This window comes from Paralichthys olivaceus, chromosome 8, assembly GCF_024713975.1.
Source record: "Paralichthys olivaceus isolate ysfri-2021 chromosome 8, ASM2471397v2, whole genome shotgun sequence".
NCBI lineage: Eukaryota > Metazoa > Chordata > Actinopteri > Pleuronectiformes > Paralichthyidae > Paralichthys > Paralichthys olivaceus.
Genome location: NC_091100.1, coordinates 546,035 through 565,153, shown reverse-complemented (window position 1 = coordinate 565,153; position 19,119 = coordinate 546,035). Strand labels below are relative to the sequence as shown.

The window sequence follows — 19,119 nt, the reverse complement described above, 5'->3', positions numbered from 1 at the left end:
ATTTTTCTGTTTTGTCCTTGTGACGTCACGCACCTAATGAGACGGTGTTTGCCTCTTTAACTCGCTGATGTCGTCATGGTGACGTAGCTCCACCCCTCCCGCCGGGCGGGGCTTGGTACTGCAGCAAAGCATCAACATCCAGTGGAAACAAGCATCCACCCAGAATACTACAGTTACACTGCAAGTACTACTACATCTGGTACTGCATCAGGACCAGCTGAGACAGCATCCACCCAGAGGCATCTACCAGTACCCACAGTAATACTGCAGTTATTCTTACTGCAAGTACTACTACATCTGGTACTGCTTCAGGACCAGCTGAGATACGCATCCACCCAGAGGCATCTACCAGTACCCACAGTAATACTGCAGTTATTCTTACTGCAAGTACTACTACATCTGGTACTGCTTCAGGACCAGCACAGCAGGGACGAAGTGAGCTGGTGATCTGTCCTGGTTTCTCTCTGTTCTGTTCTGGTTTAGGTTCTGTTCTGTTCTGTTCTGTTCTGTTCTGGTCTGGTTTAGGTTCTGTTCTGTTATGTTCTGTTCTGTTCTGTTCTGTTCTGGTCTGGTTTAGGTTCTGTTCTGGTTTCTCTCTGTTCTGTTCTGGTTTATGTTCTGGTCTGGTTTATGTTCTGGTCTGTTCTGTTATGTTCTGTTCTGGTCTGTTCTGTTCTGGTTTATGTTCTGGTCTGTTCTGGTCTGTTCTGGTTTAGGTTCTGGTCTGTTCTGGTTTATGTTCTGTTATGTTCTGTTCTGGTCTGTTCTGGTTTAGGTTCTGGTCTGTTCTGGTTTATGTTCTGGTTTATGTTCTGTTATGTTCTGTTCTGGTCTGTTCTGGTTTATGTTCTGGTTTATGTTCTGTTATGTTCTGTTCTGGTTTAGGTTCTGGTCTGGTTTATGTTCTGGTTTATGTTCTGTTCTGTTCTGTTCTGGTTTAGGTTCTGGTCTGTTCTGGTTTATGTTCTGGTTTATGTTCTGTTATGTTCTGTTCTGGTCTGTTCTGGTTTAGGTTCTGGTCTGTTCTGGTCTGTTCTGGTTTAGGTTCTGGTCTGGTTTATGTTCTGGTTTATGTTCTGGTCTGGGTTCTGGGGGGACCTGATCAAACCTGTGTTCGGGGATTCTTCTGTTTTCAGTGACATCAGTGTGATCAGCTGTTTTCACCTTCAGCAGCAACTGAGCCGATGACATCAGCATGTTTTTGGTCCAATCAGAGAGCTCTTCTCTTTAAAGCTACAGACAAATAAAATCATCAGAGACCGGATCATCATCGGTTGTTTAATCTGAACAGAGTGAATCAGATTAAAGTCTTGATAATGAAACAGTTCATCAGCAGCATGTGACAAACTGCTCACAGAGATGAAGAGTCGTAGATAGATACCACCAACTTTATTTTGATCATATGATATTATTCTATCATCAGATCTAAACTCTGATCTGAGCTGTTGACATGTGTCAGTCTGGACTGAAAACAGGAATCTCTCGATCAGATCTAATCCAGTTTGATTGGATTTAATCTGATCTGATCAGTTTTTCTGACGTGTTGTGGCTCAGGATGTTTGGGGGTGTGTCCGGGCGGATCCAGAAGGAGCGTCAGAGGGCTGGTGGTCTCGGTTCAGTCCAGCAGGCGGTTCACTACCTGAACCAGGACTTCCAGGTCCTGAGGGAGGACTGTCTGCAGAACGGTTCCCTGTTCCAGGACCCGATGTTCCCAGCAGAACCGTCCTCACTGGGCTTCAAGGAACTCGGACCATTCACAGCCAAGACCCGAGGGGTGGAGTGGAAGAGGCCAACGGTGAGAACCCCCTGTACTCACCTGTACTCACCTGTACTCACCTGTACTCACCTGTACACACCTGTACACACCTGTACTCACCTGTACACACCTGTACACACCTGTACTCACCTGTACACACCTGTACTCACCTGTACTCACCTGTACACACCTGTACTCACCTGTACTCACCTGTACACACCTGTACACACCTGTACACACCTGTACTCACCTGTACTCACCTGTACTCACCTGTACACACCTGTACTCACCTTTACCCTTAACCTCACTAACTCGTCACCTTTGATGAGTGATGTCATACAGATGGAGATTGTGATTGGCTGTTTCAGGAGCTGACAGAAGACCCGCAGTTCATTGTGGGCGGTGCCACGAGGACGGACATCTGTCAGGGAGCTCTAGGTGAGTCAGCCTGTGAGGGGGAGGGGGTTATTTCCAATTCAAATATTTCTAAGAACTTTTCTCACAGTTGTTAAGTCTGAAGCGAAACTTCTGTCAATCACACAGTGAGTTCACCGAAGTCACAGTGACGTGAAGACGAACGTGTAAAGTGAACGTTTATGAGCCGGTCCATCAGACTCATTATCTGTCGACATGTTTTATTGATGAACAAATCAAATACTGCAGCTGCTGCAGATTTCACCGGCTGGAAGTTACCAGAAGCTCCTGAAGGCAGCACTCAGCCTCTGACCTTGTATTGGTCCAGTTATTGATCAGTGAACGGACGTCTGCTCCATTATCAGGGAACATTAGCAGCCTAATGCTAAACACTCTAATGTTGTTTATTTTAGCGTTTAGCTTAGCATTAGTGCGTCCCAACAGACCATCAGGCTTATAATGGAGAGGGCTAATGTTCAGACGGTTACTGTAACTCTGTCAGAACATCTTCATCATCTTCCTCTTCACTGAGCAGAGGACGTGAACAGAGCATTACATTTCTGAACATTAGCGCGCTCCATTATAAGGTCCTTGGGGACACACTAATGCTAAGCTAAAAGCTAGCATCATAATGTCTCACTGATAGAAACAGAATCAGCTCAGAAACATTTCAAACTGTTCTTCTTCAACTAGTAACTTTACAAGACTAGTTTCTATAAAGTTTCTATAAAGGTCAGAGGTCATCTGACATTCGTTGAAGCTCAAGTTTCTGAGATTAGAGTGTGTGTCTGTGGTTGTGTTACAGGAGACTGAAGGTGTGAATTGTGTGTCTGTGGTTGTGTTACATGAGACTGAAGGTGTGAATTGTGTGTCTGTGGTTGTGTTACAGGAGACTGAAGGTGTGAATTGTGTGTCTGTGGTTGTGTTACAGGAGACTGAAGGTGTGAATTGTGTGTCTGTGGTTGTGATACAGGAGACTGAAGGTGTGAATTGTGTGTCTGTGGTTGTGTTACAGGAGACTGTGAAGGTGTGAATTGTGTGTCTGTGGTTGTGTTACAGGAGACTGAAGGTGTGAATTGTGTGTCTGTGGTTGTGTTACAGGAGACTGCTGGCTGCTCGCTGCCATTGGTTCTCTGACTCTGAACCAACGTCTGCTGCACCGCGTCGTTCCTCACGGTCAGAACTTCAACCAACAATACGCCGGCATCTTCCACTTCCAGGTGAGACTCCACCCACACCCCTCTGTCAGCCAATCAGAGCTGCCCCTCAGAATAAACACGATATATCTACAATTTTCCGTCACTGGGATCAACAGACCGCTCGAGTGTGTGCTTCATGTTCCGTGGACTCTCGCTCTGCATGTCAATTTATTTGGCCAATCAGATGGAGCCCTGCTGTCTTAGATAATTCACTGCAGATGCTCAGGTTCTTGTCCAGGGTTTTTCCTACATAGAGAATTGTGAGCCGCCTCCGACTCCCGACACAATTCTTGTTGAGTGGACACTGCTAGTTATCACGTCTGTCCCCGGGACAAAGTGATGTCTATATCTGGGACTATAATGGTAGTTCTCCACATCTGTCACTAGGAGGCACTAAATGCTTCATAGCTGTTTCTTGAACTCAGAACGTCATCACAGGTTTTGAGCTTCACAAAATCAAACAGTCATATTTCACTGTCGTCCACTCGTCTGTTTGTCAAGTGAATCTGTTGCTGTGGTAACAAACTTCAGCTTTGTTGCCCTACAGACAATTTCATGACTATTTCAAAATAAAAGACGGCAGAAATGTCTAATCAGATGAGCTGGATTTAACCCCTCGTTTCTCTCGGCTGTGTAGTTCTGGCAGTTCGGGGAGTGGGTGGACGTGGTGATCGACGATCGTCTGCCGGTCAAAGATGGCGAGCTGATGTTCGTACACTCGGCTGAAGGCAGCGAGTTCTGGAGCGCTCTGCTGGAGAAGGCCTACGCCAAGTGAGACATTCACAGTCACATGACGTCACTGGTTGCTCAGTTTACAAATGAGACTCATCTTTCATACTCCTTTGGTTGTAGTGGAGTGTTTTCATCGTGATGCTCTGGATGTTTCTTGTGTGTGTAGGCTGAGCGGCTCGTATGAGGCCTTGTCTGGCGGCAGCACCACCGAAGGCTTTGAGGATTTTACAGGCGGCGTAGCGGAGATGTACGATCTGAAGAATGCTCCACGAGATCTTCATCGCATCATCATCAAAGCTCTGGAGAGAGGATCCCTGCTGGGCTGCTCCATCGATGTCAGTAACACGTTAGTTAACATGTTACGCACATGACCGACCATCTAACGGTGTCCTCTGTCCACAGATCACCAGCGCCCTCGACATGGAGTCTGTGACCTTTAAGAAGCTGGTCAAAGGCCACGCCTACTCTGTGACTGGACTCAGACAGGTGAGCTGAACTTCCACCTTTAAAGTCTGGCGCCGAGTCAGCTTCACATCTTTGACCCTTGAGTCCGTCCTCTGTTCAGGTGGAGCACCGTGGGCGTCAGGTGCGTCTGATCCGGATCAGAAACCCCTGGGGTCAGGTGGAGTGGACCGGCGCCTGGAGCGACAGGTCGGTGCTTCATTTAGATTCTTTATGAGCGAGATCAGAACACAGGAAGTGACTGAGTGTCGTTGTGTCAGCTCCTCAGAGTGGAACGCCATCGACTCAGCTGAGAAGGACGACATGCTCTGTAAGATGGAGGACGGAGAGTTCTGGTAGGTTGGTGCGGGGAGGATGAGTGTGATTGGTTTACAGGATGAAGACGGTGAAACGTGTTGGTGTGTCAGGATGTCTTTCCAGGAGTTCCTGCGTCAGTTCTCCAGGTTGGAGATCTGTAATCTGACACCGGACGCTCTGAGTCAGGACTCCACCAGCTTCTGGACCACTGTGACGTTTGAAGGCGGCTGGAGGAGGGGGAGCACCGCCGGCGGCTGCAGGAACCATCCCAGTGAGGAGAAGGGGATTAGTTATGACAATGTTGAACATTATGATTACTGCATGTCCCACAATGCATCTGACTGCTGGTGCTGAATCTCTGCAGACACGTTCTGGATCAACCCTCAGTATAAGATCTCCCTGCTGGAGGAGGATGACGACCCTGAAGACGACGAGGCTGCCTGCAGCTTCCTGGTGGCTCTGATGCAGAAAGATCGCCGCCGCTACCGCAGCCACGGACAAGACATGCACACCATCGGCTTCGCTATCTACGAGGTCAGAGGTCATAAAGATGTGATGTTATGATGTCACAACAATCTCTGTCGCTGTCTTGGTGTTGGGTACAGGGTGCAGGTTGTATGGGGTGGGGGTGTTAGGATATAGAGTGTTAGGATACAGGGTGTTAGGATATAGGGTGTTAGGATACAGGGTGTTAGGATACAGGGTGTTAGGATACAGGGTGTTAGGATACAGGGTGGTAGGATATAGAGTGTTAGGATATAGGGTGTTAGGATATAGGGTGTTAGGATACAGGGTGGTAGGATATAGGGTGTTAGGATATAGGGTGTTAGGATATAGGGTGTTAGGATATAGAGTGTTAGGATATAGGGTGTTAGGATACAGGGTGTTAGGATATAGAGTGTTAGGATATAGGGTGTTAGGATATAGAGTGTTAGGATATAGGGTGTTAGGATACAGGGTGGTAGGATACAGGGTGTAGAGTGTTAGGATGTTGGATGAAGGGTCATGTGTGTGATTATGTTGTGACTCTCCTTCTCTGTGTCTCCCACGTTCACAGATTCCTGACGAGGTGAGTCCGACGACCTGCGATCACAATCTAACATCAGCTTTGTTTACTCTGAGCTCAGTGATGCTAACGTCCGTCTGTCCGTCAGCTCCAAGGTCGTCCCAGTGTCCACATGAAGAAGGAGTTCTTCCTGCGTCACTCGTCCTGCGCCCGCTCCGAGTCCTTCATCAACCTGCGAGAGGTGAGCAACAGGCTCCGCCTCCCGCCAGGCGAGTACCTGATTGTCCCGTCGACCTTTGAACCATCAAAGGAAGCGGACTTTGTCCTGAGGGTGTTCACTGAGAAACAGTGTGAGACCAGGTGAGTGAGTGAGAAACCAATAATCAGGTTATTGATCCAGTGATCGAACAGTGAACCAGTGAGCGTGTGTGAATCTGTGCAGGGAGATGGACGACGACGTGGAGGGAACCTTTGACCCGGAGGTACGACTTCATTTAACTCACATTTTTAAACATTAACTTTGGTCCTTTACACGAAAGAAACATGATGATCAAATAAATCTGTGTTCATACAGACCCAGGGTCACGGAGACAATGACAAAAGTATATGGACACAGTGGTTCCACTGTCGTCAGTGTGTATTCATTATCACACTGAATCTGTGGAGGACCAGCAGGCAAAGTGGACAGTTGTCCAGGGGCCCCGTGCCTCAGGGGCCTGGGATGAAATAACTCTGATCTTATTGAATAACTTTAAAAATACAAACACGTCTTCTAACATCTTCACATGATGATGTTAGAACATCTGCTTCATCTGTGGGAATGTCTCCTTCTTTGTGTCCTGACGACCTTTGACCCTGTGGTCTCTGCAGGAGGAAATATCAGAAAGCGACATCGACGATTCGTTCAGGTCGATGTTCACTCAGCTGTCAGGAGACGTGAGTTCAGCCGAAGCTTCACTCAATCTCAACGTTCAAATAAAGAACCTGGTTCTGCTGAGTCATGTTTCCTCAAAGTTTGTTTGAGCTGAGTCATCAGACGTGAAAAGTCTCTTCTCTCCTCAGGACATGGAGATCTCAGTCCGAGAACTCAGAACCATCCTGAACCGAGTCGTCTCCAAACGTGAGTTCTGATTGTTCTTGTTCTTGTGTGTGAAAACAGAGAGTGAGTTCTTCTTCTTCTGTGGTTGTTGTATCTGCAGACAGAGACCTGCAGACGGATGGTTTCAGTATGGAGTCCTGCAGAGCCATGGCCGGCCTCATGGACGTATCCTCACTGTGAAGAACCTGTGGGTTCTTTCCTCTGGTTCCTCGGAACATTCTCAGTAGAACCTTTGAACCTTGATCGTTCTGTCGCCTTCTGGTGTTGAAATAAAGTTTTGACCTTGACCTGACGGCAGAAAGACGGCAGCGCTCGCCTCGGTCTGATAGAGTTTCAGATTCTCTGGAACAAGATCAGGAAGTGGCTGGTGAGCAATTTGCTTTTCAAAATAAAAATCTTTACTTTCAGCCTTCAGGGTGAAAAATACCACACTGTACAAAGATACTTAAAGTATCACAAGTAGAAGTACTTAGTAACATTTCATCATCACATGTGATTATCATGAGAAACATATAATGACATCACGTGTGGTTACCTGGAGCACATATGAACACGTGTACAGGAAGTAACAAAGCTCACATCTGTTGAGGTACTTTTACTCTACTGAAGTATTTTTACTTTCGTCATCTACTCGTCCACATTAATAAAAGAGGAGATTTTACTCTGATGATACAAATGGAACCTTCAGCTTCAACCAATGGAAGTTTCATCTTCCTGATTTAATCAAGTTGTAACAGTGATATTTGAACAGGACGTGTGACCTCTGACCTCTGCAGGGAATCTTCCGAGAGTTTGATCTGGATAAGTCTGGATGCATGAGTTCCTACGAGATGCGTCTGGCTCTGGAAAACGGAGGTAGATCGTGCTGTTCCTGAACATGATGACTCAGCGTGTTGTGTTTGAGTCCACTCACCTGTGTCGTCCCCTCAGGATTCAAACTCAACAACAAGCTGTACCAGATGCTCATCGCTCGATACGCCGACAACGAGGTCATCGACTTCGACAACTTCACCTGCTGCGTGGTCAAGCTGGAGGCCATGTTCAGTACGTACACGACCGAGCTCACTGATTTCATCGATTCATTTTGTTGACACTGAACTGAGAAAAACTTTGTTTGTTTTCAGAAACTTTCCAGGAGCTGAACAAAGACGGAACAGGACAAGTGGAACTCAACGTCACTGAGGTGAAAGAAAACAGATTCAGAAACCAGATCAGAGCAGAATGAAAACCACATCCAGAACCAGGTTCAGACTGTGTGACGTGTAAACGCTTCTGTCTCCTCAGTGGCTGATTTTAACCATGTGTGGATGAAACTACTTCCTGCTTCCGAACTTCGAGGTGCCTCCGACAGGAAGAACAACACAAAAGCAACGACAAACAGCGGCAGTACTTCTGTAGTACCACTGTAGTACTACATATTCACAGTACTGAAGCATAATCACTGTTAACTCCCAGCTGCTGCATTTACTCTCAGATAGAGGGTGCTACAGCCCAGACAATATGGCCTCTGCATTTATTTATTGATTCATGTATTGACTGATTGGTAAGACAGAGCTGCCATCTTTCACTGCTCCCCCTGCAGGTGAGGAGGACTGAGCGGGAAGGTCAGCATGTAGGTCAGAGCTCAGGGTTTAGTTTTCTTTACAGGTCAGTGAAGGCCTCATGATGTGGAGGCGTTCAGGTCAGATGGATGATAGATAGATCATAGATAGATAGATAGATATAGAGTACATAGAGCGAAGAACAAAAGACTAAACACAAAGAGACAAGTTGTTGTTTGAAAGGTAAAGTTAGAAACATGACTGAAATGATTTCACCTCGGTCAAACAAACGCTGATGAAACTCCAGCTTCATGTTTTCAGTTATTAAAGGAAAAGAAGGAAAAGACGAGTTGTCTGTGTTTGACTGGACTGTACATGTGACACACACACACACATCATGTGACACACACACATCATGTGACACACACACACATCATGTGACACACACACCTGTTCACACTGAGTTTATCTATAACAAACTAAAACATCACGTTTCCTGAAGTGAAGAACTGAACACTGTTATTTGAGGCGTCACGTGATTAAAGTAGAGAAACAGCTGATCAGAACATTATCACTTTAATATGGACACAAAGTTCCCACTGATCAATAATCATCCGTCACTGATCAATACAAACAATCCCTCTGTCATCGAACACGTGACTGAACAGGTGATCAGACACAGGTCGGGTTCAGTCTCTTCAGGGACCCGGACTCCCTCAGTCCCGGTTCTCTCGTCCCTCCAGCGGGCCCAGTAGAACCGCCTGGGCCTCCAGCAGCGTCGTGTCGGTCTTAGCTCCGAGGAAACGGGCCGTGAGCTCCAGGTCCTGCAGCCGCAGACGGACCCTGCTGCCCCGCTGCAGCTTGTCTCCTCCGTCCGCCGGCCGCCGACACACACAGTGGAACTTCCCGCCGAAGTCGATGTACAAGTCGTCCTGGATCACGTGGAAGATCCTCCCGACCACCACTTTGTCCTTGGCCGGTCCCATCTGCACCAGCGGGGACCGGCGGAGCAGCGAGGCAAAGCTCTCGTCCTGACCGGAGGAGGAGCCTCTGTTTCCGGCCGCTGAGTTCGCAGCCTCCCGGCGGATCTCCGTCTGGACGTCGAAGGCGGCAGCGAAGCCGGACCTGGGCGTGTCCGCGGCGGGCGGGTCGCTGCCGGAAGTCCCGCTGGAGTCCGAGCTGAAGGAGCTTCTGAAGAACCGGCGGGAGGAGACCCGGAGTCCGGACCGACACCAGGACATCACCACTGCGGCCATGTTGTCCCTCAGCTGCGCGAGCCGGAACACTCTTCAACTTCCGGTAGAGGAAATTATCAGCGCGCCCCCTGGCGGCTAAATAGATGTTTTATTTACAGACAAAGAAACGAGGAACAATAAAAACATAATTAATACGTCACTAAGATTTTTAAAATAAAAACATCAAAATAAGAACAAACCCGATGTTAAGCTTTGTTCAGTAAATGACGTGTTTTCAGATCGAACGAATAAAAACAGTTTTTAAACTGAAGCGTCACAGTCGATGACGCCTACAGACCAGCAGGGGGCCCCGTGGGCACGCTGCATGATGACGTCAAGCTCACGGCGGAAGCGACAAACAGGAAGTGTTGTGTTGTTACCTGCAGGGAGAAGATGGAAGTGTGTGTGCACGCGCCGCGGCTCCGCTCTAACGCACAGTTTCCGGTCGGTTCTGTGGTGAAAGATGTTCTGACCCGGTTCGTCCGGCAGCAGGTGAGTGACGTCACAGCGAGCTGCGAACACACGCACAGGCCGGAAGCGACGAGAGTCACTGTTAGCCCACATGCTAACGTTGGCTAACAAACACTGACCGGAAACGGCTGTTTAAAGGTTTCATAACGTTTTAGGCTCAAACATCGTGACGTCGAATGAGTGTGACGGTGATGCCGTGGTCATGTGATTCTTCCTGCGGGACTCGAACATCATCATCACATTTTCCTTTGTTTTAGTTAAAGTGGTGAAAGTTTCCGGATCCTCTGGTCCAGAGAACCGAGACTCACACAATGACTCTAATACTGTGACTCCTGTGATCTTCGTGTGTGTGTGTGTGTGTGTGTGTGTGTGTGTGTGTGTGTGTGTGTGTGTGTGTGTGTGTGTGTGTGTGTGTAGTTTGGATCCCCTGAGGATTTCTACGTCATCAGAAATGGTCGAGTGTCAGATGTGGAGGATCCATTGCAACATGGAGCCGTCTATCACCTGCAGCCCCGCCTGTGTGGGGGGAAGGGAGGTCTGTCTGGGAAATACACACATCCAGCTGTTGATCAGCCGTCTACAAAAATACTAACACGTCAACTCTGTGTTTCAGGTTTCGGCTCGATGCTCAGAGCTCTCGGCGCTCAGATCGAAAAGACGACCAACCGTGAAGCCTGCAGAGATCTGAGCGGACGACGTCTCCGGGACGTGAACCACGAGAAAGAGTGAGTCACGGCGATACGTCGTGTGTTGGAATGACTCTTGTTCTGTGATGGATGTTGACGCTGTTCTTCTTCTGTGGTGGCTGCAGGATGGCGGAGTGGCTGAAGAAGCAGGCGGAGCGTGAGGCGGAGAAGGAGCAGCGTCGGCTGGACCGTCTACAGAGGAAATTGTCTGAACCCAAACACCAGTTCACTGATCCAGAATATCAGCAGCAGTGTCATGACCTGTCGGAGCGACTGGAGGACTCCGTGCTCCTGGGTGAGGGGGGGGGGGGTTCGCTACAATTTACTGATGGTCCCTGAACGCCTCACACACTCACAGTCGGTAGGCGTTGGCTTGGTGATGATGTCACATTTCCCTGAGGTCAAACTCCACGTTCTGAACGTCTCGTTCCTGTTTTCTATGTCATCATGTTACGCACTCGTGATGACGTCATACTACACACGGTGTCGCGGGTAGATGAGCAGAAAGAAGTTTTCTGTTTTCATTGATAAAAACATTCTTCACTTTCTAACACGTTTCATGACTCAAATCATTTATTATAGTTTATTGACTTGCTGAACCTCTGAACGTCTCTGTGATGTCATGTGACCTGGACGCTGTTTAAACCTCTGTGTCTCAGGTCTACAGGCGTCGTCCAGTGGACACGTGAAGGTGGAAGACGTCTCTGCCACAAAGAGATCAAACTCTGATCAGAGCGAGCAGCCGCAGAAGAAGAAGAAGAAGAAGATGGCGTCTGCGTGTTTCTGGTGAGATTTGATTCACGAGGAGGAGCCTGATCAACAGGAAACAGATTTTAACATTGCTCTCGCTCGGTGGTTTTTTAATCTGTCGTCACGGTTACAGGACAGGTGTGGGGGAGCTGCCGAGCTCAGAGGACGAAGACGATGATGAGGCATCGTCCTCCTCCAGCTGTGGAGCCGTTACCATGACGATGCAGAGAGAGAGGGTGGAGCCTAAGCAGAGCAGGTAGAGATCAGATCTGAAACACGTCCGATTTTTTTCTTTTAAACGATTTCTGATGAAAATGTTTTTCTACAGCTCGTCCTCCACCTCGTCCTCCGCTCACCAATCCGTGAGAGCCTCAGAGGAGCAGGATCCGCCAGAGACCAGAGCCTCAGAGGACCAGGATCCACCAAAGACCAGAGCCTCAGAGGACCAGGATCCGCCAGAGACCAGAGCCTCAGAGGACCAGGATCCGCCAGAGACCAGAGCCTCAGAGGACCAGGATCCACCAAAGACCAGAGCCTCAGAGGACCAGGATCCGCCAGAGACCAGAGCCTCAGAGGACCAGGATCCACCAAAGACCAGAGCCTCAGAGGACCAGGAGCCGCCAGAGACCAGAGCCTCAGAGACTAAAGCCTCAGAGACCAGAGCCTCAGAGGACCAGGAACCTCAGGAACAGGTCAGTCGTTTGTCTTCTCTTGCTGTAGTTTCTTACATCTTCACACCAGTGACTCCTAGTGGTCGGAGGCTTTGTTTTCACGATATGTCACAAACTCCTTGAGGGAACTTTAGTTTGATTCAAACACACAAAGAACTGATCAGAGGTCAGAGGTCACAGTGACTTCATGAGTCAGGAAAACATGTTGACTGAAACTGATCTGATTGGCTGAGTCTCGTTTTAAAATCTTGTGATGTCATGAGATCTGAAGGTCATGTGACACTGACATTCATCATCAGTCATTGAATAGATTAGATTTAAATAAATCTTCCTCGTGTTGTCGTTAATTAAACACTGAGCGGTTTGATTTGAATTAATTACATTTTATTTACTTTAACACTTTCATATGCCCCTCCCCCACAGCAACCTCTGGATCTGTCATCAGTGTCGTCCGTCGATCAGCTGGAGTCTCTGGGTCTGGACGTCCTGAAGCTGGAACTAATGTCTCGGGGGTTGAAGTGCGGGGGGTCACTGTCTGAGCGGGCCGCTCGACTCTTCTGCGTCAGAGGGCTGACTCCAGATCAGATTGACCCGGCGTTACTCGCCAAACCCGGCAAGAGCAGGAGGAAGTGAAGAGTTCAGAGAACAGACGCTCGTCTCAACGCTAAACGAAAAGATCCGTTTCTTTAATGAGTTTGTTCACATGATGAAACTCCAGCTTTTTATTTCTTTAGTTTTTTTCCCTCTGAATCAAATAAACTTGTTTTTTTTCACATCGTCTCTGATTGGCTGTTTGTCATGATGTCATGTCGCGTCACACAAACCCTCCCATAGTGAGGCCACATTTTTATTGAGATCAATAATCAGTCAATATCTGTCAGCGATCAGTTTGATGAACTCGTCCTCGCAGAAGAAGACAAGGCGTCGTTAGAAGCCCGGGTTCCAGGAAGTGACCTGCGGACAGTCCACGTTCTCAAAACACACGATGACATCACCGGGTTTGAATTCCACAGTTTCATCAGCTGACAGACCGCACTCCATCCCGGTCTTCACCGTCTGAACGTCGTCCTTATGATGCCGCAACGCCAAGAGAGATCCTGCAGCGAACATCAGAGGAACATCAGAGGAACGTCAGAGGAACGTTGGTCACATGTTTCTCAGGTTGAGTCTTGAGTTTAAATGTATATAAAACTAGAACTCCCTCAGTAGAACTTTCCTTCAACAGTCTCTGTGGAACCAGTTCGATTTACTAGAACCACATTTTATTGGGGTGAAATTACACAAACATTCAAATTTAAATCCAGAATGTGTCTCTGGGAAAATGTTGAAAAACCTTTTATCTCACGATGTGAATGAAGATAAAAGCCGGTCCGGGCCTCACTCACCCTCCCACACGGTGTCTCGCCCTCGGATCAGTCTGAACGTGTGTCGACGCTCCAGCTGACCTTTCTGAACCCGACATCCCGCCACAGGAACCTTCTTCTTCCCAACAGAGACCTCGAACATGGCGAGGACCGACGCCTCCCCTAGAGGAGGGGGCGGGGTCAAAAACAGAATTCAGAGGTGGAGCAGGAGCCGAGCAAATACAACAAACAGCTGATTTCTATTATTGTTTTCACTCATGTCAAGCGTCACTCACCAATCACGTTCTCAGACACGAGCGGCGGCAGTTTGTTGCTCAGTTCTTCCTTCAGCTGATCGACCAGTTTGTAGATGACGGTGTGAAGGTTGAGCGGGACGCCTCTCTTCAACGCCACCTGCTGGACCGACCTGCTGGCCCCAACATTGAATCCGTAAATTGACCCTAAAGAAAGAGAGAGAGTTTTCTGACATCACTGCAGCTTTAGCTCCGAGTCTCAGAAACTGATAATAACAAAGATTTGAATCAAAGTTAATCATCAGACGTTTTATAGAAAAATATGTATTTTATTTTGTTGCCGCTCTGTGACCCGAGACTTGTGACATCACGTAGCTCTGTGATCTGCGGTAAAATAAAAAGGGAATCCAAAGCTCGAGACGTGCATCACGTGCATCCCTGAGTTCACACCTGCGAACGTTTCCGCCATGTTGATGTCGTTCTCTGAAACGTCTCCGATGCCAAAGTGGACGACCTCCAGCTCACACTGCTGCTGAGCGTCGTAACTATCCAGGATGTTCAAGATGGCCTCCACCGACCCGTCCACATCACCTGGAGGTCAACATTCAAAGGTCAGTCAACAGGAAGTTGTTAACCTTTCGGGTAATGTTGCGGTGGGATTGGCCAATCATAGCACCTTTAATGATGAGCGGCAGCCTCAGCTGCTCGTCCTGACTCCTCTCGCTCGGACGCACAGAGAACTTGGTCTTGTTGGCGCGGTACAACGCCGCCTTCCTCTTCCTCCAGCTCAGGTGAGATAGCTCCGCCCTCTCCCTCCTGTACTCCTGCAGGTGAACTTCCTGTTTGAACTCGATGGCGCTCTGCTCCTCCTGCAGCTTCAGCTGCTCGGCCTCACTGCTCCTCCACTCCACCACCTCCCTCGCTCGCTGCTGCTCCACAAACAAATATAAAACAATTCTGCACTTTCAGTTACAACAATATGAGGTCACATCATTTCTGGCCACTAGGTGCTGCCATAACAGAGGAGAATAAAAAAACTCAATGTAAATATTATTCATTTATAATTAAATCATTGTATTGACTTAGTTATTTTATTGTTAAATGTATTATAATTATTATTTATTGATTTCACATGTATTTGTTCTTTGTGATATTTTTATTATCATAATTGATATAAACTGATCGATCAGATTTTCATGGAGCTGATGAGTCTGACTGTAAACAACTACTTCCTCATTCAGAGGTCAAAGTTCACTTCTCACCTCAGACTCCACCTCCAGGATGACGTCTCCAGCAGAGGGCAGCTCCTTCCACCCGACCACTTCCACCGCACAGCTAGGCCCCGCCTCCATCAGCGCTCGCCCGTTCTCGTCAAACAGGAGACGAACTTTAGCCCAACTCTTTCCCGCCACGAGGACACAACCTCGCTTCAGTGTCCCCCGCTGGACGATGGTCGTCGTCACAGGACTGAGGAGACACATGACGGGTTATTAACTTTTTAAAGCAACAGAAGAGCGTTTGATGACATCACAGACGTGTTGTCTCACCCTTTGCCTTTGTCAGTACGACTCTCGATGACGAATCCCTCGACGAGGCCGCTCGTTTCCGCCTTCAGCTCCAAAACCTCAGCCAACGCCACCGTGGCCTCGGTCAGAGCGAGCAGGTTGTCTCCCTGACAACAACATGACATCATCATCTGACGGCCTGCAGGGAGCGCTACAGTTCACGTGTCACTAACCCACATGTTCTTTAGCTGATCAATAAATATGGATACATATGTATATATATATATATATATATAGAAAGAAAACCATTTACTTTCATAAATTAACTTCAGGATATTCAGGTTTTATCTCTAAACTGTATTTGGTCGCTCAGACGCCTCCTCAGCCGTAGAATCGAGGTCCTGCCCCTTATTTATTTAATTACCGGGTGAGTCTCAGCTGTCAATCACGATGTCTCAGACATTTAAACATTGACTTTATGGTTGTGACCTATACTGCAGCTAGGGGGCGATCCAGACAATTTGGGGAGTTGTCATATCATCGATTTTTATTTACAATGTGTCACCGTGACGGCTGAACTGAAACGAGATGTCAGTGTACGAAGGATGTTCTTGTTCACGTCAGCAGCGGCTAAGCTTGCTAATGTGTCACCTTCAGGGCGGAGATGTGGATCGTCTGAATGTCTCCTCCGAACTCCTCACACACGACATCGTGAGCGAGCAGCTCCCGTTTAACACGATCAGGATCCGACTGAGGTTTGTCACATTTATTCACCGCCACGATGATTGGAACTGAAACACACACACGATGATTGGAACTGAAGCGTGCACGCGCACACACGCACGCGCGCGCACACACACACACACACACACACACACACACACACACACACACACACACACACACACACACACACACACACACACCCCTACCTTTGGCTCTCCTGGCGTGCTGAATGGACTCGACCGTCTGGTTCATGACGCCATCGTCGGCCGCCACCACCAGGATGATGATGTCGGTGGCACTGGCTCCCCGGGCCCTCATGGAGGAGAAGGCTGCGTGACCTGGAGTATCCAGGAAGGTGATCTTCTCACCTGTCGGCAGCTGAACTGGAAGAACGAAACCCACGTGAATGTTTTTATCGTTCAATAATCAACAAGTTGTGAGGATAAAGTTTTTCAATGTTTACCCAGAAAGGCTCCGATGTGCTGAGTGATTCCTCCGGCCTCCATCGACACGATCTGACTCTTCCTCAGACTGTCCAGCAGGGTGGTCTTACCGTGGTCCACGTGACCCATGATGGTGACCACAGGGGGGCGTGACACCAGGTTGGACGGGTCTGCTGGAGGTCTGATGATGTCACAGGTCAAAGGTCAGAGAGTAGTGACTGTCACATGTGGGGGTTCATATAGTACAAGACTGTCTTCTAATTGGTTGGTTCTTAACTGTGTTGTGATTGGTTGGTTGTTAACGGGGTTCTAATTGGTTGGTTGTTAACTGTGTTTTGATTGGTTGGTTGTTAACTGTGTTGTGATTGGTTGGTTTGTAACTGTGTGTTTGTAGATGATGCTTTAATGATCACCACCTTTAATGACTTCCTGTCCCTGTTACCTGCGGTGGGCGTCCCTGTTGGTTCTCTTCTTGCTCTCGCTCAGATTGGCCCATTTGAACTTCATCCCTGAACGAGTCACCACCTCTTTGATCCAGTTCTCGTCCAGAACCGAGTCTGGATCCAGAGAGTCCAGATCCACCGAGGTGTTCAGCAGGGCCTCGAAGACGTGATCTGAAATACAAAACTTTATTGATGTGCTCCACAGAGACAAGAGCAGGAGCAGTCTGCATCCTCATTGGTTCTCACCACAGTCTCTGTTCATGGCCTCAGCGAGAGCCGACACCATCATCCTCTGACTGATCTCCACTTCCTGTTTGTCCACTTTGGCTTTGACCTTCGGGTTCTTCTGCTCTTTCTTTTGACCTTTGACCTGCAACACATCTCGAGATCAAGGACCAGGTAAAGAGGGCGCGTCCAAAACACAGGTAGACAGACTCACCTGTTTGGAGGCATACTTCCTGTTCTGATGACAGGCGAGCAAGGGGGCGGGGCTCTGGGCAGGACCATGGAGGGGCGGAGACAGGAAGCTGCGGAGCAGAGCCGGGTCGGCATGGACGACTCGCCGCGCTGCCCGCATCGCTGATGACATCACTGAAGACATCACATTCATACCTGCAGGGTCCAGGTAGAGAGGTGATGGTGTGTTCAGGGACACGTGAACTGAGAGGAGGTCTGACGTTTGAGCTGTTCATGACACGGAGCCACAGAAACTGGACAGAGCACTTCCATTCATTCATAACACGAACACAACATGCTTAGAATTTGTAACATGAATATAACGTGATATCATATAAATTCAGACTGAGCTCGTTGTACTTGGTCCTAAACATCTGAGAGATTCACTGTCTGAGCAGATTGGTGTTCGTGTGTCCCCCAGCTCCACTGTGAGGAACGCTGAGTCATGCTCGACCAGGACGTTTGACCCACATATAAAACAAGTCTCTAGGACAGCTTTCTTCCACCGGCACGATATCTGAAACATTAGAAACATCCTGTCTCAGAAGAACGCTGAGAAACTCGTCCATTTGTTCTCTAGACTACTGACTCGTTATTATCAGGACGTCACAGGAAGTCTGTGAAAGGGTCCAGTGGGTCCAAAGTGCTGAGGAACTAGAAGCAGAGTTCACATTACTCCTCAGTGTCTTTGCATCGGGTCCCAGTAAAATCCAGAATATCACGATGCTCACATACATCACAGACTGAGGGAGAACTCCCATCATGCACTGCCCCTCTCTCTCTCTCTCTCTCTCTCTCTGCAGGATTCAAACAACAGACGAATTCATGGACGCGTTCAACTTCAGAATCTTTACTTTCACTTCGTTCAGTGTCTCGTGTTGACGGAAATAAAACGTTAGAACCACGTGACACAGGTGAACCGGACGCAGTGTCACGTGCTCACCTTCACGGTGGTTCGGTGGTTGGACTCACCTGAGTTCACGTGTTCAGCTTCTTCTCTCAGCTCATCTTCATCAGTCGCTCTAACCTCACACAGGGCGCCGCCATGACAGTCCGCTGACAGAGCCAGCGACCCACACCGCCCCCTGTCGGGGCGGAGTGGAACTGGATCCCCGCCCCCACTTATTTCACTTCAGCTCTAATGTAAATAAAAGACTTTTAAACTTCAGTCTGGTTAAAGTGTCCAACTGCTCATTTCCCTCCACACCGACACGGGCCCAAAGGAATTGTGTTATTGACCCTCAGCTTCCTGTACATTAAATGAAACTGTGCTGGTTTAAATAAACGACTTTTTTCAAAATAATCATCAATTAACTCAGTTTTATTGTCCAGAGACAATAAGGATAAATAAATATTATTATGTAGCTACATATTTATAACATCCTACTTCTTATATAATGTAAATTCACATCAAATCATAAGTTACATGTCACAATTGACAGTTATCATGTCCCAAAATATTTTTTACTTTCAAAACATTTTAACTAAGTCATTTGTTGTTTCCTTTTACTGCAAACCTTTTTATTTTCTTCAAACATTGTTGGTAAACGTGATTAAAATCCCATAGAAAAGTTACTACGCACAGAGAGGAGTCACTTGAGCACTATGAAACTCTGGCGTCATGTTTCAA

At 48.0% G+C, this 19,119-nt stretch overlaps 4 protein-coding genes across 7 annotated transcripts; 2 read left to right on the top strand and 2 right to left on the bottom strand.

The window, feature by feature from the left end:
- Positions 1-99: 99 nt before the first annotated feature.
- capn1b (calpain 1, (mu/I) large subunit b) lies at positions 100-9,780 on the top strand. The gene is made up of 22 exons (XM_069530436.1): positions 100-435; positions 1,555-1,795; positions 2,125-2,194; positions 3,272-3,390; positions 4,007-4,140; positions 4,268-4,436; positions 4,504-4,587; positions 4,667-4,752; positions 4,824-4,898; positions 4,971-5,131; positions 5,225-5,394; positions 5,918-5,929; positions 6,015-6,226; positions 6,309-6,348; positions 6,737-6,802; positions 6,929-6,986; positions 7,066-7,130; positions 7,264-7,332; positions 7,742-7,820; positions 7,896-8,009; positions 8,090-8,148; positions 8,250-9,780. Exons 2-22 carry the CDS (start codon positions 1,556-1,558, stop codon positions 8,274-8,276), a joined length of 2,109 nt encoding a protein of 702 aa, XP_069386537.1. The 5' UTR covers positions 100-435; position 1,555; the 3' UTR covers positions 8,277-9,780.
- mrps28 (mitochondrial ribosomal protein S28) lies at positions 9,067-9,762 on the bottom strand. Its single transcript, XM_020112495.2, has one exon. The coding sequence runs from the start codon at positions 9,760-9,762 to the stop codon at positions 9,223-9,225; it is 540 nt and encodes a 179-aa protein (XP_019968054.1). The 3' UTR covers positions 9,067-9,222.
- A 318-nt stretch (positions 9,781-10,098) lies between the features above and the next one.
- Positions 10,099-13,092, top strand: sde2 (SDE2 telomere maintenance homolog (S. pombe)). Of its 2 annotated transcripts, XM_069530449.1 has the most exons (9): positions 10,099-10,233; positions 10,630-10,747; positions 10,826-10,937; positions 11,024-11,193; positions 11,558-11,684; positions 11,782-11,904; positions 11,977-12,058; positions 12,110-12,340; positions 12,743-13,092. In XM_069530449.1, the coding sequence occupies exons 1-9, from the start codon at positions 10,135-10,137 to the stop codon at positions 12,950-12,952; spliced, it is 1,272 nt and encodes a 423-aa protein (XP_069386550.1). In that variant the 5' UTR covers positions 10,099-10,134; the 3' UTR covers positions 12,953-13,092. The 2 variants fall into 2 exon arrangements, with proteins under 2 accessions (XP_069386550.1, XP_069386549.1); XM_069530448.1 differs by having other exon boundaries at positions 11,977-12,340.
- mtif2 (mitochondrial translational initiation factor 2) lies at positions 12,687-18,617 on the bottom strand. Of its 3 annotated transcripts, XM_069530435.1 has the most exons (15): positions 18,462-18,563; positions 17,961-18,006; positions 17,473-17,645; positions 17,280-17,403; positions 17,033-17,204; positions 16,611-16,771; positions 16,354-16,530; positions 16,073-16,212; positions 15,464-15,588; positions 15,179-15,383; positions 14,593-14,845; positions 14,367-14,507; positions 13,959-14,123; positions 13,705-13,845; positions 12,687-13,416 (listed from the first exon to the last, which is right to left on the bottom strand). In XM_069530435.1, exons 3-15 carry the CDS (start codon positions 17,641-17,643, stop codon positions 13,247-13,249), a joined length of 2,145 nt encoding a protein of 714 aa, XP_069386536.1. In that variant the 5' UTR covers positions 17,644-17,645; positions 17,961-18,006; positions 18,462-18,563; the 3' UTR covers positions 12,687-13,246. The 3 variants fall into 3 exon arrangements, with proteins under 3 accessions (XP_069386536.1, XP_069386533.1, XP_069386534.1); XM_069530432.1 differs by lacking the exon at positions 17,961-18,006 and having other exon boundaries at positions 18,462-18,617; XM_069530433.1 differs by lacking the exons at positions 17,961-18,006; positions 18,462-18,563 and adding an exon at positions 17,850-17,869.
- Between the last annotated feature and the right edge of the window lie 502 nt (positions 18,618-19,119).